Genomic DNA, 27,987 nt, shown 5'->3' with positions numbered 1-27,987 from the left:
AAATTGTTGAAGAATAAAACTAGATAAAATTAAGAATGATCCAAACCTCGTCCACTTGATTCAATTCAAAAGAATAATCTAAATTGCTGTCATTTAACTGATTTGAACTTGAATCATTCATTATTTTGGAACACGCAAAACCTAAACGATTTTAATTACACTATTCGATTTCAAAAACACAAATGAGATAGGAATCTAAAGAGAAAGAGAATAAAATCAGAGGAGAACACAACAAAATCGAAGAAGAAAACGAAAATATGAAGAAAAGAGACAATAATCAGACAAAAATACAGAGAGATCAAAGAAGGGAAGGTTTACGTTGAAGAGGAACGAAAAAGAGGAGATTTACGTTAAAAGTCTATTATAAGTGGTGCGGTGTGTGACTCTAAATCACATGGTTGGACTTAGTTAGTGAAATCACTTGGATGTAGAGCATTATTGTAATAAGAAAATTGTTGAGTTAGAATTTTATATGTACAATAATAAATCATTCAGTTTTCTCATCAATGAATATAATCGTATATTCAACTATCTAGTAACATAGGAATCATTCCTAGTCCTCTAAAATTGTTGACAGAATCCCTGAAAATTTCCTAAATAACTTGAAAAGATAGAAGGCAAGATTTTCATTAACTTCTGTGGAGGAAACTTTGGACATGTTTTGTTAAAACATGGCATATTGGAAAAATATGCATGAAGTCTTCTTTGCTTATCATGAAGACCAATGATCAACATGATTTTACCAGTTTTTGTCTGAAGATCCTAACAAACCAATTGCTCTCACCAGATTTCATATCCATGGTCCGTTTCTTGTTATGTATTTCATTGTCCTCGGAAGCTTTGTTTGTTTTCGCCGCACTCTTCAAGGGTACCTGTGGACTAGCACCAGATGAAGACTCTACTAAACCATTCACCATTTGCAACACCTCGCTCATCTTCGGGCGATTCTTTGGGTTCCTGACAAGGCATCGGTTAGCTATTAAAGCGAGTTTTTGTGCTGGCTTGAAGACTTGCTTCTTGTCGAGTCTTGGATCCAATATTAGTTGAAATTTCTTCCCATCTGCTAGGTATGGCCTTATCCATTCCAACATCTTCTGCTCACCCCTGGGGCGATTTCGATCGATAGGGCGCCTGCCAGTAATGAGCTCGTAAAGGAAGACGCCGTAGCTCCACACATCATTCTTTGATGTCAGACGTCCGGTTTGGATGTATTCAGGAGCTGCATACCCCATTGTTCCTACAACCTGATGAACATAAATAGCCATATTAACACAAGTACTATACTGTTAGAACCTGTTTGGAAAATATGCTGCATACTTTAACAGCAAAAGGGAGATCGAAAAAACTAGGGCAGTTTAACTAGCCATCTGCCATTGTTGAAATAACAATGATAGAATGAAAACGAAAGCAAACTTTTATGGACAAGAAATGAACCTATTTCGTCTAAGAGATTAATTTCAATGCACTACCAATGTAAAACAGTTTCGTATTGTTGATTCACCATTGTTGATTCACACTATCAGCCTAGAGAATTGACAAAAAGTGAGAAATCACGGAGGGTAATGGGTAGTTATCTATGTTGATTTGGCAATTTTTGTAATTTACTCGGTTGATAGTATTAAAAAAATGTATAGAAATTGATTTGTTTTTGTCATATACATTGAGCTTAAGAGATGTCTGTCAAAAGGAGCAAGACAACTCTTACGATTTCCTGCTCCAGACAAGAACATGTTTGACACGATAAATTATTCAGCCCCTCTTAAACCATCAGCACTATCAAATGTTAAATTGAAAAGAAAGTAATCATCTGTCTGAATATGGTAACAATATCTATTTGAGTAGTCATAGATCAATAAGGGTAGGCATACCGCTGTTGAGACATGAGTTAGTCCATCCGATGGTCCCAATCTTGCTAACCCAAAGTCCGATAGCTTTGCGTTCCACTTTTCATCGAGAAGGATATTCGATGATTTGAAATCTCTGAAAATGATCTAGAATATTGTGCAGACAGAGAGGATGGCATTAATCAACTACACCAAACCGAAGATATGAATAACAGATAAAGCACTCTCTAAGCATTCAAATTAGATCCTCCAAGGTTCCTATTTCTTTCTATTTTGGGGAGTGGGATATGTAAATGTGCAGAAAACAAAACATTAGACAAGGCATGCATGAATTAATTAAAGAGGAACTGGGAAATAGTGCTATATATATATATATATATATACTGCTATACCTGAAAATCCATTTCCTCATGTAGGTATGTTAATCCACGGGCAGCATCTTGGGCTATTTTCATTCTCCTACTCCACGAGAGAGGAGTCTCAGATCGATGAGACAAATGGTGTTCCACACTTCTGTTTGGCATGTATTCATAAATCAGAAGCCGCTGGATTCCTCTTTCATCATCATCGGCACAATATCCCACTAGTTTCACAAGATTGGGATGCTCGACAACACCAAGAACATTCACTTCTGTGACCCATTCTCTATGCCCCTAGAAGTTAATAGTAAAGTAACAAATTCAATCTAGAGGAGAGAAAAAAGATAATAAAGTAAGCACAAAAAAATTATAAAATATAAATTCCTATATCACGTCGCAATCAGAATATATTCATAACAAATATCTAACAGCTTAATTAAGGTTAACAAAATGAAAACAGCATGAAAGTTGCACACCAAGAGGAACTTGGGCCCTGATTTGGCGTGTGGTAACAATATCAGGATAGAGAGTACAGAGATATGGGTAGATACAAAGCTGTCTGGAGAATGAAACAAATATAGACACAATTAAAATATCTCAACCTCGAACAAAGTTTGCCCAATTTCCTGTCCACTCAGAAACTAAGGACAAAAGTAGATATATAACTTTTATCTCTTGTCTTTGTAGCTATTGTCTCAGTTTCTGTATTTTCTGTCTTGAGACATTTACCAAGAGGCTAAAAGCCTTAGGTATAGAAGATGAAGTACATGTTTCTAACGTTTCGTCATGTGAATTTGTGTGATAAGTCAAGGTAAGTTTTATAACAATATAATGTGATAACACTTATCATAATTTGTGTTATGATACTAAGACTATCATCGGACAAAAGGGGGGGAAAATAGCATATACATAAGTTCACGGCAACACCCCTTAACATTTTGCTAAGATACCAAGCAACTAAGTAATTTCTATTACTTCAAATAGAACATAAGCCAAAAAACCCTCACCTGCATTCCCCTTTTACTGAGTTGTTTAACAGCAACTTGAATTTTTCTGGAAGGATCCTCTAAACTCTTGATCAACGCATAGTAGACACACCCAAACCCGCCCTCTCCAAGCATAACCGAGCGGCTGAAATTCTTTGTGGCAGACTTGAGTTCGGATACGGTGAACACTCTAAGGTTGCTAGGTCTTTGGGAGAAACTAGGAGTGGAATTCCTCCTGAGGGAATCTGAGCTGCCATTCTCCGAGACATCCTGCGAATTCAACTCAGAACCAGATCTTCTAACCTCAGCCTCCACATAAGTAGAGCAGTCTGATCGACCTGACATTGATTTCAAGCCTTTTGGTTCATCCTTCTTCTCTCCACCATAGTGGAATGGAAAGCACACCATTGCGCCCGGTTCGACTGCTTTTCAGAAGGAACAAGGGAAATTGATAAACACATATCCATTGAACAACCAACATGGCATCTAAAATCATATTCACTGATGGTATGAAGACATCTCAAACTGAATTAAGGAAAATAATAAAAATTTGCATCAGGCAGTTTCATAAATAACCTAATTCCCCTAGTCAACATTCCAATTTCAGAAAACTTCAACTGACGACATCGCTCTTTCCCCTAACAAAATCTGAACAAGTCAACAGCATTCAGAGGGATCAATCATAGAAGTAGAAACTAAATTATAAATTAGAAGTAAAAATGGAGAGATTCTGGAACTGACCTTATGCAAATGGAAACTTCTGATCCAATAAAGTTGTTGTTGAGTGAGAATAACAAGAGTCTAGGAGAGCACTCTTAACCCATAGCCTCAAAAAGTTGAAGACTTGAGAGAAGTATGAGTCCAAAGTTCAGGGGAGGAAGAGAAGTCCCTACACGGCAGCTTTTGGGGATTCTGGTCACCTAAAAAAGTCTACAAAGAAGAAAACGAAGATCAAGGGAAAGAAAGAAGTAACCTTTATAAGGGTGGAAGAAAACGCAGTGTGAAAAGGGAAGTGAGTGTAATTAATATAAGGAAGAAAGTAACAGGCTTGGGTTATGCAATGTTAAAATGAGATGAAGGTAACTGTTAACTGTATTAACTATTAACTATTAAGGCTAACGATGACACGATGTGTCGGTTTGTGGCCATTGGGCAAAGTCAAGGTTTCATTGGATTTGGTTCTTTGGTGAAGGGACAAAGACAAACACCGCGTTGTAAATGTAGGTAGTTGTAGTAAGTAGTAAATTCAATTATTGAAGTGAAGTACTGAAAAGGGTGCTACATATGAGTAGTTAGTGGTTTAATATACTTTTTTTAAACAATGCTAGATACCAATATTAAATATATGTGTAAAATATATATATATATATATATATTAAAATATAAAATATATATTAAAACAAATTAAAGTATATATATTTATATATAAATATATAATGAATAAATTTTATAATTGATTTTAATATATATTTAATATTTTTATATTTTTATATTTTTATATTTTTTTAATATATTTTAACACGACATGTTAAGAATTGATTTATCCCAAATCTAAACTTTATTTAAAAGTCTAATGTTAAACTTTATTTAAAAGTTTAATGCTGGTAAAGAAATTATTATATACATAGAACGGAATTCGAATTTCTGATAAATATTTCAATCAATCTAAGTAGTTAGTTTAATATCAATTATTAAAAAATGAACATTTACTATATTTACGTTTGCTGATTTAAATTTTGAAATTGAATTAAGCCTTTTCATTCTAATATCTTATATATATTTAATTATACTATGGACATATAAAAGAATCAATACTAAATCAGTAATTAGTATAAAATATATTTTAAAATATAAAATATTCAATCAAAATAAATTAATTACTATATATTTAAGATTTTTTATTTTAATAAATAAAATAATTACAATAATTATTTAAATAAATAATTTAAAAAATATTTATTGAAATAAATATTCTTCTAACGAGATTCATGTATTTTTTAATTTTCATATATCTCATTTACAGTGTAAATGAGATATATGAAAAATTATCTCGTTTACCGTATAAACAAGATATATGTATATATAAATAATTAAATATAATGTTTTAAAATAATAAAAAATATTAATAATTTAAATTGGACCAAACGCTTAAAAATAAAATGTTTCAAATAACAGGAAAGATAGACGATTTTAAATAGTAGAAAAAACAAACAAGGCATTTAAATAATAGAAAAGATGGACTGTCCATTTAAAATGAGCATATTAACACATTTATTTTTCTACAGAAATAAATAAAAATATACATAAATATACCATTAAACTACCTACTATTAATACGATTATCTTTTTCTAATTACTCATTATTTAAATTGTATGTTGGTCCCTTTATTTTGGTCGCTAATATCCAAATAATACATTAAACCTTCATTCATCCTTAAAAATTGCATTTCATTCTCAACGGCATCCTCTACTTTTGTATCACACTTCTATTCTACCGTAAATTTTGCTCAACTACTTTCAAATTGTTTTTAAAATAAGAAAAGATAAAACAAAATTTTTTTATATTATAAAAATATATAAAAGATAGACACAAACAATAATGCAAATATTAATTTTAAGCATTTCGAATTATTTTTGTACAAAAAATATTATTGGAAAAGAGATAAAAATATAAAAAGGTTTTTATAGACAAAGTAAACCTATGTATGTTTAATTTATTAATTTTTATGATTAGAATTTTAAAATTATTTTTTCAATAAAAAGCTTTTAGTTTTTTATTTCTAATAATATACTAATAATATTAGTTAAAGTTTTAAGTGAATGGAACAAGCAATAGTATTAATAATGGGTAGTTAGAAAAAAAATCGTATTAATAGTGGGCAGTTTAATGATACACTTATATATACTTTCACTTATTTTAACGATTAGGAAAAAAATGTGGTAACGAACTCATTTAAAATGTACAGTCCATCTCTCCTATTATTTAAAATGCACTGTTTATCTTCTATATTGTTTAAAATCGTTCATCTTCCTTATTATTTAAAACGTTCCATTTTTTAGAATTTGGTCTAATTTAAATTATTAATATTTTTATTATTTTTAAAAATTATATTTAATTATTTATATATACATATATCTCGTTTATAATGTAAACGAGACATATAAAAATTAAAAAAAAAATAAACGTATATCATTTACACTGTAAACGAGATACATGAAAAATTATCTCTTTTACGGTGTAAACGAGATAAGAGAGATATTTATTTCGGTGAATATTTTTTAAATTATTTATTTCAGTAATTATTATAATTATTTTATTTATTAAAATAAAAAATCTTATATATTTATGTATAAATATATATTAGTTAATTTGGTGATTTTTTATGTGTATATAATATTTTTATTTTTTTTATTAATAATACATTTATTTTTAGATTTTTAATGGTAATCAATTCGTACATTATATCAAACTAAATTCCCAAAGATAACGAAGACCATACCATGAATTTTTGTTTTAATGATGACAATTAGATTTTGAAAAAAAAAGTTACATAAACAAATATTCTTGCGCCAAGTTCCAACTATGTCTCATTTTTTTATTCTTATTTTAAAACCCAAGTACCTAAAAATTCTGTGTCATTTTCACACCTAATTTAGTTAGGAACTTCTCTTAAATTTCATACTAAAATTTTGGATGGTTTGCTATGGAGTGATTGAGGAATAAGGGCTTCCGAAGCGTGGCGCTCTTTCTCCAGTGGACTATGCTGAGTGGCTCGTTGCTGCTGAGTTATTGTAGTCCTTAGTGGCTTTGCTTCTGCGCTCTGTTTTTCTTTTCTTTTGTTTCTTACTTGATATAAAATAAAATAAATTTGATAAAATAAAAAAATGAAAAGAATAGTAAAACAACAGATAAACGGTGAACTGAATCGTTTTTTTTTTTTGGGTGCGAAATTTTATGAAGCTTCGTGGACGATGGCGAGAGTTGACGGAAGTTGTTCCAATTTCCACGTTGCAGGTCGGTCCAGTCTCATGGCTTGACTCACTGTATTCCTGGAAATTAAACTGCGCTGGTGGAGTGGGGGAGTACACCGTATAATCATAATTTCATTAGCGTTTTTCTAAAGTTTTTTTTTTTCTCATGAATTTGAATGACTTGTTCAAAAATGATTATAAAGAACAAAAATAATAAATAGTTGCCTTTTATAGCAACGGATTCGTTACTCTCTTTTTGATGCAGAAGTAACATTAACCGTCATATAAATATTTAAAATCTGGCCCCTGTAAATTTGTTTTTAGAAAATTTAGTAATTAAATTTTTTTTTATTTTAACACATTCCTCCTTTTTTAATCACAATTTTTTAAAAATAGACTACTTTTAATCACAAATTCAAAAAGATGAGACAATTGTCGAGTAAATTCTCGTCATGGTCTCCGAGATTGACGACGTGCACTAAAATCGTCCCTAAGATTTTAATTGTACTAATTATATTTCTGAGATTGAAAAAATTGCACTATAGTAGTTCCTGACCCGTTTTCTATTAACGACGCGCTGACGTGGCTTAATAACGTGGACCTTTGGTGACACATGTCACCTCATGGTTTGGCCACGTGTCACCTCATAATAACGTGTCCATCAACGACACATGACATGCTGACATTGATGGGTATGCCACGTGTCACAATGCTATTTTGCCACGTGTCAAATTATGCCACGTGTCGCAATGTATTTGTTCACGTGCCATCCACTATGTCATTGTTACATGTGCACCAAATTGGTTCCTTACTTTGCATCAACTGACTCATTTTAGTCCCTGAAATTGAATGTCGTGCACCAAATTAGTTCATTCATCAGTTTTTTCTCATTTTTTTTATAAATTTAAAATTCTCATTATATATTTGAATACACTAATTTTAATTTTATCTTTTCACAAGTTATTTAAATAAAAGTGTTTTTATAAAATATTTTTAAAATATTAGTTTTAATTATACAATTTTTTTCTACAATATTTTATTAAAAAAATTATGTGACATGTTGATATTGATTTAATAAAGAGTGTAAGTTAAGAATATAATAATATTCCTTAATACAATTTTTTTAATATTTAACACTTTAATAAATATTTTAGGATACTTGATAAGGCACTTATTAACTAATATAAATTCATTATTCCCATCCATTTTAAGAGTGTCGATTTTTCATATAATTAACTTCTCACTAAATTAACAAGATAGATTTATACTGTCGATTATAATAATTCATTTTATCTATAACTTAGTTAGGTGGCTTTTTCATATATTACAATATTAATCAATATAAGTACTTATTGTAACCATGACTTGAATAGTATTAAAACAGATACAAATAAACACAAGAGGCAATAATAAAATTTTAGTTTTAGTTATCATGTACTCTAATGATACAAGTAAATATTATTAATTAAAAATTTATTATAAAATACGTATAATAAAAATATAATTAAAATTAGTGTATAAAAAATATTGAGAATTTTAAATTTATAAAAAAATGAGAAAAAACTGATGAAGGGACTAATTTGGTGCACGACATTCAATTTCAAGGACTAAAATGAGTCATTTGATGCAAAGTAAGGGGATCAAATTGGTGCACATGTAACGATGACATAGTGGATGACACGCGGACAAATAACATTGCGACACGTGGCATAATCTGACGCGTGGCAAAATAACATTGTGACACGTGGCATACCCATCCATGTCAGCATGCCACGTGTCGTTGACCGACACGTCATCATGAGGTGACACGTGGCCAAACCATGAGGTGACATGTGTCACCAAAGGTCCACGTCAGCGCGTCGTTAACGGAAAACGGGTCAGGGACTACTATGGTGCAATTTTTCCAATCTCAGGGACGTAATTAGTGTAATTGAAATTTCAGGGACAATTTCGGTGCACAACATCAATCTCGGGGACTACTATGGGAATTTACTCGACAATTGTCTTTGGTAAGGTTCTTGCCTCTTTATACCATGGTCGCACCATACATTCAGATTTTTTTGTGTTGTTGTGTTTTGTATATGTCCTGTAACATCTCCGCTCTTATTCATCTAAGATTCCAAAAGATCACTGCTGCTTCTATCGCCAAGGCTACTGCACCACGATTATGTCGCAGTCACCGCATATCCAGTTCACCTTTGCGTTAAGTTTCGACGTTGCCATTATGTTCCTCTTGGTCACCAATAATTCTATCTCAGTCTTTTTTTTTTAAGTAAAAGCTCAATACAATAAAGTGGAGCATATAGAGTTAGACAAACACAACAATCCTATTTAAATAAATGATCACAACAAAACAGCAAAAGTTCCCAAGTCATTTTCGGCATAGCCATCAACAACCAAAGGGATCAACACCTGTCCACTCATTAACGCTAGTCATGGTCATGTTAATGATCTCGTCAACATCTTTGCTTTTATTCTTGAAAATCCTCATGTTTCTTTCCAACTAAATGTTCCAAATAATGGCACAAAAGCACCTCAGCCTCTGCTTTCAACCCTCTTTACTCCTCGGTTCTTCTGTCCAGCTCAAAAAATGCTCTTTCAGCGAACCCGGACAAGACCAATGACAGCCAAATACTCCACACCTACCAAAACAAATGCACAGCCTATAAACAAGTGATGCACATATTCCAAATCATTATTGCATAAAATACAAACAGTATCTTCTGGACTAATAATCCCAAACCGACTTAGCCTCTTCTTTGTATTCACCCTTTCTATCAGGACAAACCAAACAAATAGCTCCAGTCTTGGTGAAACCAAACCTTTTCAAATGGTCCTAGTGAAGCTGGAGCTGGTGACCTCCTCTGGAAGCATTTCCTCCTGCAGCACCTACACAAATGAGTTAGTTGAAAAAATACCTTGCCTATCGTATTTTCACATAACTCTATCCTCTCGGTTATTTACTATTTTCACAGGCCTCAAAGCCTCGTGTAATTGACTCAGGAGTTCCAGCTCCCATTAAAACAACTCACGCCTCCATTAGAAGTTCCAGATCCACTTTAACCCATCCCAAGACCCGCAATCCCCAATAATAGATCCATACTAGTTTGAAACCGAGAAAAGTCTCGAGAACAGAATCCTTCAGAGATCCACAAAGTAACCATACATCCTTCCAGAACCGAGTCCTTTGCCCATCACCAATTTCCATAGACAAACCTGTAACCATCTTATCCTTTATACGTTGATTCGTGATTTGTAGCTTGTAAATATCCTTCCACGGACCTCCTCTAGTAGGTAACATTTGAGTTGACAGTAGCTCATTGGGATTCAGATTGTTACACGAACATACGACCTTCTTTCACAATAAACACTCCTCCTTCGCAACCCGCCACCACCACTTAAACAAGAGTGTTGTGTTACGAATCATAGCATCTTCAACTCCCAACCCGCCTAGTTTCTTAGGAGCCTGCACCACTTCCCATCTTACTAAAGCCATACCATTTCTACCATCTTCCTTACTCCACAGGAATCTTCTCTGCAAGAAAATCAGTTTCTCAGCAACAGCTTTCGGCATTTTGAACAAGCTCAAATAATACACTGGCAAACTATTTAAGACTGATTTGATAAGCACCAACTTCCTTGCCTTACTTAACACCTTAGCTTTCCATAGACTGATCTTCTCCTCCACTTTGTCTATTATAAGCTTCCAGGTTTTCACCAACCTAGGATTTGCTCCCAAAGATATTCCAAGGTATTTAACTAGAAGGGTGTCCCCCTTACAACCCAATAACTTGCACATACGTTAGACCCACTGCCCATCACAATTAATTGGAATCAAGCTGGACTTCTCAAAATTAATCATTAGTCCTGACATCAACTCAAAATATCGCAGCAGCCGCTGGTAGCTCTTAATAGTCTCCTCTTTAGGTGGACAAAACAGAATAGTATCATCAGCAAACTGCAGGTGCGACAACTCTATACTATCTCTCCCTACCAACAACGGAGATATGCGATTGTTCCTGATAGCCTCTCCAACCATTCGATGCAGCACATCCACAACCAAAACAAATAAGAAAGGAGAAAGCGGGTCACCTTGTCTTAAACCTCTTTCCATTTTGAACGGCTTACACGAAGAACCATTTATTAGAGTCGATATAGATGCATTTGTCACACATTCCATAACCCACGCTCTCCATCTATGCACGAACCCCATCTTTTGTAATACAATGTCCACAAAACTCCATTTGAATCTATCGTATGTTTTCTGAAAATCTAACTTGATTATTGCTGCCTCCTTTTTCCTCAGTTTAAGCCAGTTTACTGTTTCACATGCAATAAGTGTCCCATCATGTATTTTTCTCCCTTTGACAAACGCACTCTGAGTCTCCCCTACTAATCCCGGCATTACTGCCCTCATCCTTCTGACTAGCACCTTCGATATCACCTTGTAAATGCACCCCACCATACTCATAGGTCGTAAATCTTTGATCTCCTTCGCACCAACGAACTTGGGTGCTAGCGCCACCCAAGTGATATTGGTATCTGCCGGTAATCTTGATGTCTGGAAGAATCCCATAACTGCTGTCGTGAACTCAGGCCCAAGCTCGCCCCAACACCTCTTGATGAAATTCATGTTGTACCCATCACAACCTGGCGCTTTAGAAGACTCACAGTCCCACACAGCCACTCTGATCTCTTCAGCCGATGGCAGCTCCTCTAAAGTCCTAGCATCTGCCTCCTCTATCTTGCCCACCAAACCATCTCTGAATCCCATCATAAGAGAAGCTTCCTGATGATATAAATCCTTGTAGAATTCTCTGATAACTAGCTTGATTCTCGCTTGATTCTTGACCTGTCTGCCGTTGATTACTAGTGTATCAATCCTATTATTCCGCCTTCTTGTTGAGGCTATATTGTGAAAGTATCTTATGGTTTTGTCCATCTCCTTCGCATGCCTGGACTAAGACATCTGTTTCCAATGTACTTCTTTTCTTACATACCATTTCTCACAACAAGTGACCAACACCTTTCTTTTAGCCTCCATCGTTCCATCATGCACCCCATTGCTTACCATATCATCAATCTACTTGATTTCATCCTCAAACATTGTAATTTTTTTGTCTATCTCACCAAAATTATCCTTATGCCATCTTCCCCATGGGATTGTCAGCGCCTTCAGTTTATCTGTGAACTGAATCTGCCCCCAAAGCTCTCCATTCCTCCTTGACTATGCTAAGAAAACCCTCATGTGTAAACCATGAATCAAGACTTCGAAACAGCCTTGGACCCCCCCTCAACTTTTTGTCTTCCACTATTATGGGGCAATGATCTAATAGACCCCTTGGCCCGCCTCGTAACCGAGTCTCTGGAAACTCCTCTAGCCATTCCACAGTAACCAATGCTCTATCTAAACGACTGCATGATCATCCTCGAAGCCATGTGTACTTACGATCACTGAGCGACAGATCCACTAATTGCATATCTTGTATCCAATCCCTAAACTCTTCTGCAGTCCGAGGTAAGCTAGTTGCACCTTTCTTGTCCTCCACATGTACAATCTCATTAAAGTCTCCCAGAAAATAACAAGGAACTTGACATAACCCAGCTATATAACTCAGTTCCTCCCAAACATGAGTCTTCTCTTCTCTATTATGTGCACCATAGACTAAGATAAAAGCGCAATTAAAACTAGACTTTAACATTACTCTTTCAACACACAACCACCTTTCCCCCTTATAGCAATTACTTTTTTTAAACACATATTCATCCCATATTAGCAGAAGTCCACCCGATGCGCCACCAGAGCCTACATATTCCCAACCTAAACCATCTTGACCCCATATTCTTGCAACGTCAAACTTTGTCACAACCTGGCTTTTAATCTCAATCAGTCCTAACAGATTTAATCTATATTTTTTCTTTTGGTCCTTCACCATTCTCAACTTCTCGTCCCCCCGTATCCCCCTAACATTCCAAGCACTAATAATCATTAATAATTTATTTACACACCTATTTTTTATGTTTGGGTATGCACCGTCTCATTTTCTCTTTCTGCTTAGCCACTTTCCTTTTACGAGCTATTTCTTTGTTCTGTGCCTGGAGAATTGCCATAATGTCATCCTCTTCGTTGTACAACATAGCACCTGACTCTTTAGCCAGCTCCCAGGTCCTTACATTTTCCAGCAATTGTTCCTTCAAAATAGATCTGTGACTGCCACTGTCTTCTGAACCATTTTCGCTTTTTCCAAGTCCAGAATCATCCTCTATAATGTCATTGTGATCATGTCCAACAACCACTCCCCTATCATGTTGAACCAGCCCCTGGTCCGTGCGTCCACCATTCAATACCACAGTTTTCTCCTCAATGAACACCTTGATGAATCCACATTTCATGATATTTCTTTGCTCTATTTGGGTAGATTTTATCAACTTTTCTTGCATTTATCCATTAAAATAGCATCATAATTTTTCCCTAAATTGTGCTTGAAAGGAAAAACATGCTTTTTAATCTTTATAATTGCTAAATTTTATTCACTTTAATTCCATTTGATGCCTTGATGTGTTTGTTGAGTAATTTCAGGCTTACAAGGCAAGTATGGATTGAAGAAGTGGAAGAAAAGCATGCAAAATGGGAGAATTCAAGAAATGAAGGATTTGTAAAGCTTCCAATCCTGACATCTCTGTACTAAATTGGTCATAACTTGAGCTAAAAAGGTCCAAATGAGGCGGTTCTAGTGGCATTGGAAAGCTAACGTCCGGGACTTCAAAATGATATATAATTTGCTATAGTGAACATAAGTTTAAGTGTGCGTACGCACAAGTCAAAATTTAGCAAGTGGGTTTAGATGCAGATGGAATGAACAGGCTACTGGAGTGCTTCTGGAGGAGTGGCGTTAGACGCCAGATTGAGTGGCTTTGAACGCCAAAGTGAAGTGGCATTGGACACCGGTTTTGTGGCGTTGGGCACCAGATTTTTGGGTGCTGAATTTTGTGACAAAAAGATGATGGTCGTGTGCCCTTCAAGCGCGACATCCACAACAGACATATGCATATCGATCTGAATCTCCGGATGTTAGATTTCTAGTGCCATTAAAAATGTCTCATTTAGACCTCTATAACTCAAGTTATCATCACTTTAGTACAACGAGGTCAAGTTTGACAGTATTACTAAGTTTACTGGAAGTTGGTTTTGTGATTAGCATTGATCGCATGGCTTGCGGTGTTAGATGCCACCTTCTTTCCTTGCTCCCAGTGCTTCTCTTGCTTTCCTTTCTTAGTCTTCGTTCTTGCTCAATTTCTTTTACAACTTCCTAAACATATCAAAGGTCAAAGTAACTCCAAAAAATATTAATTAAAGCATAAAAATCTCAACTATAATAAGGAGATCACTAACTTTATTTAAAGAAATAATAAAGAAAACAACTAAAGATGCTCATACATCACAACACCAAACTAAAGATGCTCATGCTCATGATGAATTTGATGATGATAATGAGCTTGGTTGATAATGATTATTGATTGGCAAGAGCGTGAATTTTGTTCTGCTTGCATTATTGATGTTGGGGGATGGTGGTTCGTCCCGTCCATAGTAAGGACAGTGGTGTTGTCCCACTCACGAATAGACAAGTTGAGGATGAAGAATTCTCTCTCTTGCTATAATAGACAAGTTGAGGATGAAGGATTTCCACTCTTATTGTGGTGGACAAGTGGGATTGAGGATTTTCTCTCTTGTTACATCAGAAAATTAGATGGAAAGTTAAGGATTCCCTTCGATTCAATTTCTGGCTGTAGTGTGAACAAGTTAGAATGAAGGATTCCCTATAGTTGCATCACAATCTCTTTTTGGTTTCAAGATGAGAAGGTACCTTCCTTTGAGTGAGACGGTACTCTCTATTATTTTTTTTATTACACAGCCAATACCTCAAGGAGAAGGTGAGAATGCACTCTCTTTTGTTTCATATCATTCCTTGATTTAATTCCTCCTGGGGATGCACAACCAAGAGATGATATCCGGGTTAGCTACTGGATGTGTTGGGTCTGACAGTGTAACTGACACGTGAGCTCATGGCCAGTAGGATAGGAATGCATCATACTGCATTTGTTTGAAATTGCTTAGGTCTGTATAACTATTTTGGTTTGTCTATTTGACATTTTGTTAACTGTTAACTGTACTATTTATTGTAATTGCTCTCTAATTGTATTTGCTTTGTATTACTTATTGTTTGTGTTTGACTTCATTAATGAGACTTGGGAGTAGGATTAAAGATGATGACTGTTGGAAATGGATAGGATTAATGGTAGTTTAAAGTATGTTTAACTTAGCAAATTAATCTTGTATGGATTAGTTAAGACCCTAGACTTAGATTCCTGTGAAGTTGGAGATTAGGATTGTCTAGTGCGTTCATATTTTCTTATGTAGTTTTTATTTGAACCAGTTATCCTACTGAGATCCTTTGGGTTCTTACTTGTTGTGGATTTGTTGTTATTTTTCAGATACAGAACGTAATGCACCTTGTTGAGGGTGCGAGATTCTAGATGATGAAGCGAAAAAATCATTTTGAGATTTATTTTGACTTTAGAATTCTCTCCACTTTTGAAACTTTATTATATATTCTGTATATTCTTCTTAGAGACTTTAACTTTGGAGAAATAAGTTTTCTATTTTGTAAAATTTTTTGATGTTGTAATATTTTAACTGCCTTTCTTCACAAGTCGAGACTAGTTATTATTATCTATTCTGACTTGAACTTATATATATATATATATATATATATATATATATATATATATATATATATATTCTACTTTTTTGTCCAATATTATTCGCTTTAACACGCTCATTATGGGTTTAACGATTTTTGATGTTTATTTTTTTCACGGGCTCTTAGTTATGATATTATTCTTCTATATTATGTATGCATATCTCTTTTAAGTGTATCGTAATGTCTCACCACCTTTGATTTATGACTATAGCGTAAAACTCAGTCTGTTAGGGCGTTATATATTCTATTATGAGTTTTAAATATGGATAAGATCCTAACTGATTTTATTTCAAATTAAGTTATAATTTGATTCATAAGATTTCAATTTGAAATAAGATAAGATAAGGTTTGGTCAAAGAATTGAAAATAATAAAGTTCAGTTTCAGTGTGAATATACATAATGCCTTCATACTATCAAAGAAAAAAATTTTATTCACTAGCATATTTAGATATTGGCAACTAACCCGTCTTATTTCGATAAAATTTTAAGTACAAAATAAATCAATAGAATTATTTTATTACTTTCTCTACATGTTATAAACACTTTATAATCTTTTATTAGAGTTCTGATATAGTCAAAGAAAAACTAATCTACTGTATTTGAGATATATTATTATCTGATTTAATTTAATTTTTTTATTTTATTTAATTTTATTTAAATAATTTAAAATTTTAAAATATAAAAATTTTAATTTAAAAATTTGATGAATATAATTTAAATTAACAATTTAATTCAATTTAACACAATAAAAATTAACTAAAATTTTAATTTAGTTCAATCCAATACAAATAAATAAACGTAAATCGATACTATTTTTTGTTTTATTATATCTGAATCGTTAAAGTGATTGAAATATTATATTCCAAAAAGGACATTGCCATATGTGAATCTCTTTCAATAGTATATATTTGATATAAATTCTTTTAATACATGTGAAAAAAAGATTTTACTATGTCTAAAACTAAATCCTTCTTAATTTTATTGTTTCGTGTTGGACTGTGGACAAAATTGTTCCTCTTTATCTTTATTTCTTGATAAATTAGTAACGAAAAATTGATAAATTATTAATATTTAATCTATTAAAATATTAGATAAATTATTTTTAATAAATTTTGTTTAAAAGATAATTAATTAATTTTAAAATTTTAGAAAACTTAATTGCTCTATAAACTATTTTGAAAAAGAATTATAGACTAATTTATCTTTTTATTTTATTGGAGAATATGTACTTATGTTTTTAAAAAAATATTAATTTTACTTTATAAAATATAATCTATTTATTTATTCAACACACAATTTATTAAGAATTAATTTAAGATTAAATATTTGTAAATGATGAATGGGCTTGAGTTAGCGTGACATGTCATGACTACAAATCATGAAATCAATCAATCAACGAGGCTAGCTGAAGAGTATTAATGCACGTTGTTTTAAATCTGTTCTCTTGAAATGGAAGCCAATTAAGTTTTGAGTTTTGAGAGCAGAAATAAATAAACGAAAGCATGGCATTGTTGCACATCCTTCAATCTAGCCTCCCATTTCTCTCGGCCATTTAATTTCTTAAATCCAAAATCAAAAGACCCTTTTGATCCAATTCAATCCAAATGCATGCTGTTGTTGTTGAAGAACAATATTGATGCCATGCATGATTATCATCATTATCATCATCTTAATTCCTTGAGTTTGCAGGCGGGCTTCAAATTATGGAAATGAATTATGGAACGAGGAAGAACATTATTATTAATAATGGCGTATTCCTCGTTTTACTACTCTCATGTTTTCTACCACGTGTTCAATCTGCGGACCCGCAGCCAACTTCTGCTATGATACCATCATTTTACACGGAAGAAATTTACAAGGAAATTGAAGCTCTTGCCACAGTTTTAACGATAGATATCAAGAAAAACCTAGGCTACTGCATTAAGGATATGTGCGTTGTCTTAGCTTTGATCTCTTGTGTGTGTGTGTCTATATATATATATATATATAGTATTACTTAATTAGTCACATCTTTGTATTATTTATTAACATGCAATTCATTGCAATTTCCCATCTTTTTCAGAAAAAAAGATTGGCTGGAAGCGTTTGATTTCAAGGGCAAGTTAGATTTCGTCGATGGCTGTGTTAAGCAAAAAGGTATGACAACTCTCCTAATAATATATTGAGACGTATTTTATTCTCGTAGTGAAATTAATAACATTTGTTTTTGAGCAAAAATATTCTCTGACCTCCAAAATTTAAGGAAAATCCAGTCAGATGTGTATATATTAGGAATAGTGCAGATAATCTAACTCCGACCATTATTTTGATGTTCATGTAGCGTTGCTCATTTTTTAAATACTGGAGTTATTTGTGCAAGTTGTATAGACTATAAAACTTGATGAAGGGTATTTTTGGCTAGCATCCATACGGTACTCTTTTCAGTGCAATTAGCTAATAGTCATAATTTTTCGAAGTAAATAGGCTGTATAACAATAACGAATAAAAAGTTGTAGAGATTTAAAAACTTGAGATGAAGGGTTTCTTGACTAGTATCCATACTATTTTGAGTGCAAAGAGATTTAGATATTAGTCATCATTTTCAGAAGTAAGTACCCTATACAACAGTAAAAAAGTAAAGTTGTATAGACTCCAAAGCTTGGAATGGAGAGTTTCTTGGCTAGCATCCAACTATTTTGACTGCAAAAAGATTCATTAATCATCTTTTCCATAAGTAAATACCCTAGATAACAACAAAAAGAAAAATTGTATAAACTATATTGACATGTTTCCTAATGAGAGCTTTCTCAAATGTTGAATGCTCAGCATTTGAGGGAAGTGGGAGAAAATGATGGTAAATGTTGAGCATTGTATACACTGCTGAGAGTAAAAAATTCTCTATGTTCTAAGAATTCCTGAAACAATTATATTTATAGAATGTTATAAGGATTAAAAAAGTGAAGCATATTTTTGTAGTGTGAAGGAAACTAATAGATTCATGGCAGTGACATAAAGTAGAATATAATGCAATTGAATTGACAGGGGATTTCAGAGATCGGATGTGCACAGCAGCGGAAATAAGGTACTACTTCAGGAGTTTGTTGCAAGGGGGTTCAGATGGGAATTATGTGAAACCAAACAGGAATTGCAACTTGACTTCATGGGTTCCTGGTTGTGAACCTGGTTGGAGTTGTAGTGCTGATGAGCCTATTGATCTCAAGAAGGATAATAAGGAGGAAATTCCTTCTAGAGTTTCAAATTCCCAACCTTGTTGTGAGGGCTTCTTCTGCCCTGAAGGCTTGACTTGCATGATAAGTAAGTGGAATGTGATTATATTTATTATAAATTACATATCAGTTGCTAGTGTTTCACTAAATTTGTCATTAAGTCTGTATAATTTAAAGTTTTTAATTAGGTTTTTACACTATTTTAAATTTTGTAAATAGGTTCTTATTGACTTATCGTATATAAAATATTAGAGTTAACAAAATTTTCCTCTTCAAATTAAAGATACCCATATTTAGGGTTAAATCCCTAAATCTGAATATTTTCTCATTTTCAAAATATTCTGTTAACTCTAATGATTTTTGCATAATAAAGATCTAATTATAAGATTCAAAAGCAATGTAGATATCTAGTTAAAAATTTTTAAATTATAGGGACTTAATTATAAATATAGTAAAACTATAGAAACTGAAAATGTAATTTAACCATCCTATGATGATTTCACTTAAAATTCTCAAACTATTTTCTAATCGATTTTCCTCTTAATGAAGCTTGCCCCCTTGGTTCGTATTGTCCAATTTCAACACTAGATGCACAAAATGGAGTATGTAACCCGTAAGTTCTAATTAATCTTACATCCATAGTGTATGAAAAAAAGAAAGTTTGATTTGATAAAAGTTTGATTAATGTTTCAAAATACACAAAAATTTGCATGGCAGATATGGTTACAAGGTCCCTGCAGGGGACAAGAATCATAGTTGTGGTAGTGCTGATACTTGGAGTAGTGCTGTCAACAATACTAACATATTCTGTGAAGCAGGACATTATTGCCCAACTACAACCCAAAAGTCTGTTTGCAATAAGGGGTATTCAACTGCTTATTTTTTTCTTTTGGCTACTATCACTGCCTATTCCACACATTTGCTACTAATCGGAATCCACACTCACTAGTACAATTATTGCTGTGCAATTTCAGATACTATTGCAGGGCTGGATCAACTGATCCAATTGGTGAGTCAAATTTTATGCCATTATGTGTTCTTAAACCATAGATACACGGAACGCACTGCGTTCTAGTATGCAGCACGTGCTACATGGATATATGTAAAATATTTTACGTAAAACATATACATAAGACATTTCGATATGCAGATAAATTGGTACACGCTACTTAATTCACAGTACGATATATGTAAAATATTTTATGTAAAAAATATAGATATAATCTTTCGATATGCAGATAAATTGATACGCAGTACGCTACTTAATTCACCGTATCATATATATAAAATATTTTATGTAAAAAATATACATATGACCTTTCTATATGAAAATAAATTAGTACGCGGTACGCTACGTAATTGGTGAATTAATGTACCTATGTCTTAAACATATTGCAAGAATTTGCAATGTCTCTAAGATTGAACTGAATATATTCTATAATTAGGAAGATTATGTAATTATGATATCTACCAACAATTGGACATTTACTTTTTTATCCATTTGCAAGCTCTTCTTTGTTTTATGAGAATAGAAAATATCAAAGTAGGCTTCAAAAGATCATCTACCAATAATATTTTATTTTCTTTTAAAAAAAAATATTATATTTAGTTCTTTATTATTTTTCAGCATGCTCCAAGTTGAGTACCTGTAATCCAGAATCTGAAAGCCAAACGATGCATGCTTATAGTGCTTTGCTCATTGTAAGTAGATTTCGATCAAGTATTGGATGAAGGTCATCTTGAAGTTCCTCTCTATTCATTCAAGTCTGATTAATTTGTCTTTTTTATTCTATGCACTTTTCTCTACAAATCTTCTACTTATCTTGTAAGAGAAAGAAAAAAAACCACCATGAGATCAACATACAAGTTCCGCTAATATTACTTTCTTTTTGAATTTATGGATAGGTGGCTTTGAGTACACTCCTAGTCTTCATTTATAACTGTTCTGATCAAGTTCTTGCGACCCGAGAAAGAAGGCAAGCGAAATCCAGAGAACGTGCAGCAAAGCATGTCCGAGAAACGGTGCAAGCACGTGAAAGGTGGAAGATGGCAAAAGATATTGCCAAGAAGCGTACAATGGAGTCGTTGAATCGCACCTTCTCGCGAAGGAAGTCACAGAAGATGTCAGATCTTCCAAATACCATGGCAAATGTAGAGAACAACAAGGAGCCTAGCAACCTCTCGAAGATGATGGATTCCATTGAGAATGATCCCAACAGTCAGGAAGGCTTCGACGTGCAGATTGGAGATAAGAATGTGAAGAAGCAGCAGATGACAAAGGGAAAGAATCTGCATACACATAGCCAGATTTTGAGGTATGCTTATGGCCAGATTGAGAAGGAGAAAGCTCAGCAAGAGAAGAACACTAACTTGACATTCTCAGGAGTGATATCGATGGCCACCGAACAAGGAGAGGAAGTGAGAAAAAGGCCTGTGATTGAGATAGCTTTCAAGGACATAACTCTCACTTTGAAAGGGAAGAACAAGCATCTTCTGAGGTGTGTGTCCGGCAAGTTCATGCCAGGTCGAATTTCAGCTGTCATGGGACCCTCAGGGGCTGGGAAAACCACATTCCTTTCGGCTTTGGTAGGAAAAGCCAGAGGGTGCAATATAACAGGTGAAATTCTTATTAATGGAAAAAATGATTCCATTCACTGTTATAAGAAAATCACAGGTTTTGTGCCACAAGATGATATTGTCCATGGAAACTTGACAGTGGAGGAAAATCTTCGTTTTAGTGCAAGATGCAGGTATTTGTTTGATTTTTTCCTATAAAGCATAGTTTATGAATTTTTTTTATATTGGAATTTGATTTTATATTTTGCCATCTTTTCTATGCTATTTTTCTAATTTCTATCCTCATTTCAATGTTTGGTTTTTTCTTAATAATGAAGACTATCGGCGGACTTGCCGAAAGCAGATAAGGTTTTGATTGTTGAGAGGGTAATTGAGTCCTTGGGACTTCAGCCAGTGAGGGATTCTCTAGTCGGTACAGTAGAGAAGCGAGGCATATCCGGAGGACAGAGAAAACGTGTAAATGTTGGCCTGGAGATGGTGATGGAGCCTTCCTTGTTAATCTTAGATGAGCCTACAACTGGCCTTGACAGTGCATCTTCCAGTTTGCTACTTAAGGCTCTTCGACGCGAAGCTCTCGAAGGCGTTAACATTTGCATGGTGCTTCATCAACCAAGGTAAAGCATTTCCTTTTTGAGTTCAACTGGTTTGTAGCACGTTTATTCAACTTGAAATAGAGTAGTTGAAATCTATTGGATTCATGAATTTCGGTAATTGCGGATAACCCAATTTAGGACGAGTACACTAAAATCAATCGTTAAAGTATATGTTATAATATAAATACACATTAAAAATAAATTAAACCACACTTTATATTTATATAATGATTAATTTTAATAGTTAATTTTAGTGTATAAATAATATTTTTACATAATTTAATATAAGTTAAATTATTTAATCTTTATAATTTTACAAAATTTATATTAAATTTTTATATTTTAAAATTTTTTAATTGAATTTCTATACCAATTTAAAATTTGTAATCACATCGTTACTATTCCAAAAATATTCAACTTAATCAAATATATTTTGATATATTTTTTAGTGGCGTAAAATGAACAAAAATATTTTTGTAATGTTTATTATTAAAAAAAATCTAATTACAAATTTTAAATTGATGTAGAGATTAAACTAAAAAATTTTAAATGTAAAAAATTAATTATAAATTTAAGAAAATTATAGTGACTAAAGAGTAAGTTAACCTTTAATATATTTAAGGAAATAAACAATATAAATAATAATTGATTAAAGGATAAATTTTGATGGATACCTACTCACACCTATATCTTAATCTTCTTCACATTCTGCAATCTTATTCTCTTTTAATATTCCAACTTAAACTTGTCTTGCTTCCTTTCATTGGTTTTGTTGTGATGCAGCTATACTTTGTTTAGAATGTTTGATGATATAGTGTTTCTAGCCAAAGGTGGCCTTACTGCATACCATGGCCCTGTGAAAAATGTAGAAGAATACTTTGCCAGTATTGGGATTCCTGTGCCGGACCGTGTGAATCCTCCAGACCATTTCATTGACATTCTAGAAGGTTTGGTGAAACCGAGTGCAACAGGTGTAACTCATGAACAACTTCCTGTCAGATGGATGCTTCACAATGGATATGCAGTGCCACCAGATATGCTTCATTTTGTTGATCAAATCGCAGCGGCTTCTGGTGGCGCAACTGTGGTTCCTACAAGTCAGTCAATAAAGGTTACTGAGAATGAGCAATCTTTTTTCTCCGAGTTTTGGGAGGATTTGAGGGATAATATTCAGAGCCAACTAGATCGCCTTGAGGCGATCTTTATGACGTCAAAGGACTTATCGAACCGGAGAACTCCTAGTATAGCCAGGCAGTACAGATATTTTATTGGCCGGTATGAATTAGTGCAGATAAGATAAGTTTGTGTGTACATCCATTTAATCAATGCATGTGAATTTCTATATTCATTTTTCTAATCAAGTTTGTTTAGCATTTCTCTTCACACCACACTAGACAAAAGGATTAAATATATTTCACACATACACACACATATATTTAAGCTAGTCTATGGATGCAAAATGTAGTTCTTTCAACATGAACATATGGCCTTTTTGGTAACTGCCTCACAATATAAATGTAGGAAAATTGAGAGACAAACCTGATTTGAAATGAAAATTATACAAAAAAAGCAAATTTTAAATTCCAATTGTGTTGCTTGTACTCAAATTAATCTCCTTTCAGGGTCGGTAAGCAGCGGCTGAGAGAGGCTAAATTACAAGCTGTAGACTATCTCCTTTTACTAGTTGCTGGTGCTATCTTGGGAATGCTAACTAAAGTGAATGATAACTCATTTGGCTCCCTTGGTTATACATTTACAATCATAGCCGTCTGTAAGTCAAAAAGAAGGGGGAAAACATCTTATTAACCATGAATTTTCACATTGGATAAATCTTTTGCCAACTAATAATTTTGCTTTCACATGTATAAAATTATATTTGCAGCTCTACTTTGCAAGATTGGTGCCCTAAGATCATTTTCTAATGACAAGTTAAATTACTGGAGGGAGAGCGCCTCTGGGATCAGTAGCCTGGCCCATTTTCTATCTAAAGACACAGTTGATCTTTTCAACACAATCATCAAACCGGTTGTTTTTCTATCCATGTTCTACTTTTTCAGCAATCCAAGGTCAAGCTTTGCAAGTAACTATGTAGTGTTGCTTTGTTTGGTGTACTGTGTGACTGGCATAGCTTATATATTCGCCATCTACTTCGCCTACAGTCTTGCACAGCTGGTATGGATAGTGTCGATGAACAAACTCGTCCCTTGGTCATTGTTTGGTAACTATCTTTGGACAGAAAAGACGTGACTTTTTGTGTTGTCATGTCTTTATTTCTGTATCAGTAGTGCTACGTTACCAACTTTTTATCTGCCAAAATCTGCCAACTTGAGTTGGGCTGAACATGAAACTCATCTACTAAATAAAGCCACATCTAAGTTAATCATGGTTTAATCCTAATTTATCACGTGTTGGTAATAGTTGGCAGACTCTTTCTTGGTAGCGTATACTTTTCCTAAATTTCTGTCTTAAGACAGGTACCAAATACAATCTTAATGTTTCTAAACATAATGATTGAAGAAAGAAAAATTCTTCTAAATATTTGTTTTCTTGATAGTAAATCGCATTTCTTTCTTCATTCCTTTTTTTATTTTTTTTCTTCATTTTGTTTTTCCTTTTTGTGTCACCTATAGTGGTCAGTGTTGCTTCCTGTGGTTATGACCCTCATTGCAAAACAAAACGACGATTCAATACTCATGCACATTATAATGAAAGTTTGCTACCCAAGATGGGCTTTGGAGGCCTTTGTCATTGCAAATGCTGAAAGGTCTGTTTTAACTTCTAACCATTGACTTCTTTTTTTCTCATTTTCCTCTTCTTGTATGTATATAATTCCATCTTAGCCTAGCAATATATATTATATGAGAAGTTTCTTCGACAAGGCAAAGTTAAAAACATTATAAGTTTATAATTGATATAAAATTTATATACATTCTTCTTCTTTCTTTCTTTTGCTAAGCCAAATTTGCTAAATTTTGAATGTGGCGATGTGTTCTGATCAGGTACACTGGGGTGTGGCTAATAACACGTTGCACTTCACTGCTGGTGAGTAGGTATAATCTTGGGGACTGGGACTTTTGTCTGATTGCCCTTGTTGTTTATGGTATCGTTGCCAGAATTGTGGCCTTCTTTTGTCTTGTTATTTCCCAAAAGAGGTGATTTATCAGTGTACATTACATTACGATTCATAGATTTTGTTCATAAAATACCCTTGTAAGTTGCAACTAGAGTTAGTTTCCAATTTGATGTAAGATAATTCTGCCAGTTAAAGTGGCATTAGCAGTATAGGTGTATATGTGTCATTATCAGTTAGCTTCTTAGGAAAAATACTCTTGTATAATTAATTGAATATAACTCTATTTTTTTATCTTCTCCCCCTTATTTGCTATGGATTACTTGGAACTAATTTGTGACTTAACGAACTTTATGTTTCGGGTTCAGTGGTTCAACATTTGCTTTCATCTGTTGATTTATATAAATGGCCGGAAAACTTCTGCTAGGATTTTGGATATTTTGACTTTGAATAATACCTCTACTAAACTTACTTTCTTATCAAAGGTAAATTATAAAATAAGCGATGAATACCATCGGATTTAGCGTCGTCTATTAATAGCAATTTTACCGTTGAATTTTCTTACAGTTGAAACAATAAATTTGTTAGCGTAAAAATTTGCCATCGAATTTCTGTATTCGACAAAAAATTCGCTGATAATAATTAGAGAAAAAATAAAAAATACACGCTAAATTTAGGTGGGATTTATTAATCCAACGGTAACCCGAATTAGTAAAACACTACATCTTGGCACCTACTATCAATTCGTTATCCTCAGATTTATCCACTAATAAATTCGACAGTAATGTTGCCCTAAATTTAAAACAAGAAACCCTCCCCCTTATTCTTCGAAAGCACTTCTTTATCCATTCCTCTCCTCTCTCTTTTTCTCTCCCCTGTAACCATTATAACAATCCAGATTTTCAAACGAACTTCTCGAGTTTCAAACGTTAGAAAAGTCATAAAATACGAGTGACACGAATAGACACTATTTGACGAACCGATTTCGAATATGCAGAAAAATAAATAATAATATTTCAAATATAAGAATATTTTCAGATAATAATGCCTGATTATATTAATATTTTATTCTATTGATATTTTGATTATGATATTTTATAATAATAATATAGTAACTGGACCTAAAATCTACCGGTACGGATTAATGTAGTCATTCTTATTACTAGTATCATTTATACTAGTAGCTCATATATTTACTCTAGAAATATAATTACCAGTGATATAATATATCTAACTTTAATAATTATCCTCTTAATATATTTTATAAATTTACTTGGGGACTAATCACCCTTGGAATTCGGGATGTGTTGATTCGAGCCACCTCCTACTTGTTTTTCAATCTTTGTATATAATCTCGAGAGCATATCATGCTTCCTTTTCTTTTTTGTACGTGACTTGGAGAAAAGAGAAAAGTTGAAAAGTTCATAGTCAGAGAGCTTCTGAGGTTCAATCCTTTTGATTCTAAAACTTTAATGAAGATTTCAAATCAATTAAAGTATTTGTCTTTTTCTCCTCTTCACAAACGTACTAGATTTGTAAAAGCGAGAAATCTTTTCCTAAGTTTATGATGAATACTTGATCATCATGAGTTATATGTTTAAAAGTTGTTTTGGTTTTAAAACTAGGAAAGAAGCGAGATAGAAATCATCAAGAGAAAATCGATTTTGTGAGCTGACAACAGAAAGGTAAGGTTTAGTAAATTTATTATGACTTGAATGTGTTTTGATGTGTGGCTTAGGGTTGATTGTATGAGGTTTGAAACTGAATGTTTGCGTGACGTTTTTTACGTACTCCAGAGGCTAAAAATTTGGGCACAGTGCGCCCTTCCGTTGAAAGCTTTTGGGCGTTGGGTGCCTTCCCCTTTGGAAACTTGGTTGTTGGGCGCCCTTCATATATGATTAAGTGGGTGCTTGGTGCCCAACCATGCATGCCCTTGAAGGTGCTAAGTGCCCAATCAAAAAAGAATGTGGGCGCTGGGCACGCTACCATGCAACCTCATAGGCATTGGGTGCCAAGAGTTGGGCGCTAAGCGCTTGTGTCGTCTGACAAATTTTCATGATTCGAAGGCACTAAGCACTGGTTTGGGCGCTAAGTGCCAAGGTACAATATAACGGAATTTCGTAAATAACCAAAAAATATAATTTGATGAAAATTCAAAGTTAAAAATGTAATTAATTAAAAGCTAAAGGGTTAGAATATAATTACTTATAACTTAGGGATGAGAATATAAATAATTAAAGTCTTGAGAGTAAAGTTTAATATTTAAAAGTTAAAAGGATGTATGAAAAAGCAGAATAAAAGAAGAGTACATAAAGGCAAACGACATAAAAGTTTAAGAAATACAACGATTATTATAGAAAAAGATGTAGAAAGATAATTACAAAGTCTAGAATCTAAGAATTTCTTCATAAAAGACCTAAAGTGAGGTAAGAGAAGTGACGAAAGATTAATTAAGATACAGAAAGAAGAAAAATACTAGATGAAGTATAAGGTGTTTGAAAATAGTTTGAATTAAGATTGTTAAAGGTGAAGACTATGAAATGAATATGAAGGTTAAGATTTTGAGGAAAGAATGCTTAAAGAAGGACAGGGAAGAAAGAAATGAGTAATGAAAAAT

At 33.3% G+C, this 27,987-nt stretch overlaps 2 protein-coding genes across 5 annotated transcripts; one reads left to right on the top strand and one right to left on the bottom strand.

Annotated features, from left to right (window-relative positions):
- Positions 1–408: 408 nt before the first annotated feature.
- Positions 409–4,274, bottom strand: LOC112696542 (serine/threonine-protein kinase PCRK1). Of its 4 annotated transcripts, none has more exons than XM_025749345.3 (6): positions 3,931–4,274; positions 3,766–3,837; positions 3,211–3,611; positions 2,237–2,497; positions 1,869–1,991; positions 409–1,244 (listed from the first exon to the last, which is right to left on the bottom strand). In XM_025749345.3, exons 3-6 carry the CDS (start codon positions 3,595–3,597, stop codon positions 729–731), a joined length of 1,287 nt encoding a protein of 428 aa, XP_025605130.1. In that variant the 5' UTR covers positions 3,598–3,611; positions 3,766–3,837; positions 3,931–4,274; the 3' UTR covers positions 409–728. The 4 variants fall into 4 exon arrangements, with proteins under 4 accessions (XP_025605130.1, XP_029143349.1, XP_025605128.1 ...); XM_029287516.2 differs by having other exon boundaries at positions 3,211–3,614; positions 3,931–4,186; XM_025749343.3 differs by lacking the exon at positions 3,766–3,837 and having other exon boundaries at positions 3,931–4,270.
- A 16,770-nt stretch (positions 4,275–21,044) lies between these two features.
- On the top strand, positions 21,045–25,664 carry LOC112805507 (ABC transporter G family member 28-like). Its single transcript, XM_029298870.2, has 7 exons — positions 21,045–21,880; positions 22,025–22,321; positions 23,084–23,575; positions 23,923–24,071; positions 24,183–24,472; positions 24,931–25,064; positions 25,300–25,664. The coding sequence occupies exons 1-7, from the start codon at positions 21,177–21,179 to the stop codon at positions 25,454–25,456; spliced, it is 2,223 nt and encodes a 740-aa protein (XP_029154703.2). The 5' UTR covers positions 21,045–21,176; the 3' UTR covers positions 25,457–25,664.
- Positions 25,665–27,987: the final 2,323 nt, after the last annotated feature.

The sequence above is a fragment of the Arachis hypogaea genome, chromosome 6 (genome assembly GCF_003086295.3).
Source record: "Arachis hypogaea cultivar Tifrunner chromosome 6, arahy.Tifrunner.gnm2.J5K5, whole genome shotgun sequence".
In the NCBI taxonomy this organism is placed as follows: Eukaryota; Viridiplantae; Streptophyta; class Magnoliopsida; order Fabales; family Fabaceae; genus Arachis; species Arachis hypogaea.
This window is presented reverse-complemented; position numbering and strand designations above follow the sequence as displayed.

Coding starts and splice junctions, on each gene's coding strand:
- LOC112696542 (XM_025749345.3), bottom strand. CDS start 3,597: ATGGTGTGCTTTCCATTCCACTATGGTGGAGAGAAGAAGGATGAACCA. Junction 2,498..3,210: donor TCAGTAAAAGGGGAATGCAG/GTGAGGGTTTTT, acceptor ATTAACTTCTAG/GGGCATAGAGAATGGGTCAC. Junction 1,992..2,236: donor ATGAGGAAATGGATTTTCAG/GTATAGCAGTAT, acceptor ACAATATTCTAG/ATCATTTTCAGAGATTTCAA.
- LOC112805507 (XM_029298870.2), top strand. CDS start 21,177: ATGGCAAAAGATATTGCCAAGAAGCGTACAATGGAGTCGTTGAATCGC. Junction 24,072..24,182: donor ATTTACAATCATAGCCGTCT/GTAAGTCAAAAA, acceptor TTATATTTGCAG/CTCTACTTTGCAAGATTGGT. Junction 25,065..25,299: donor GTCATTGCAAATGCTGAAAG/GTCTGTTTTAAC, acceptor TGTTCTGATCAG/GTACACTGGGGTGTGGCTAA.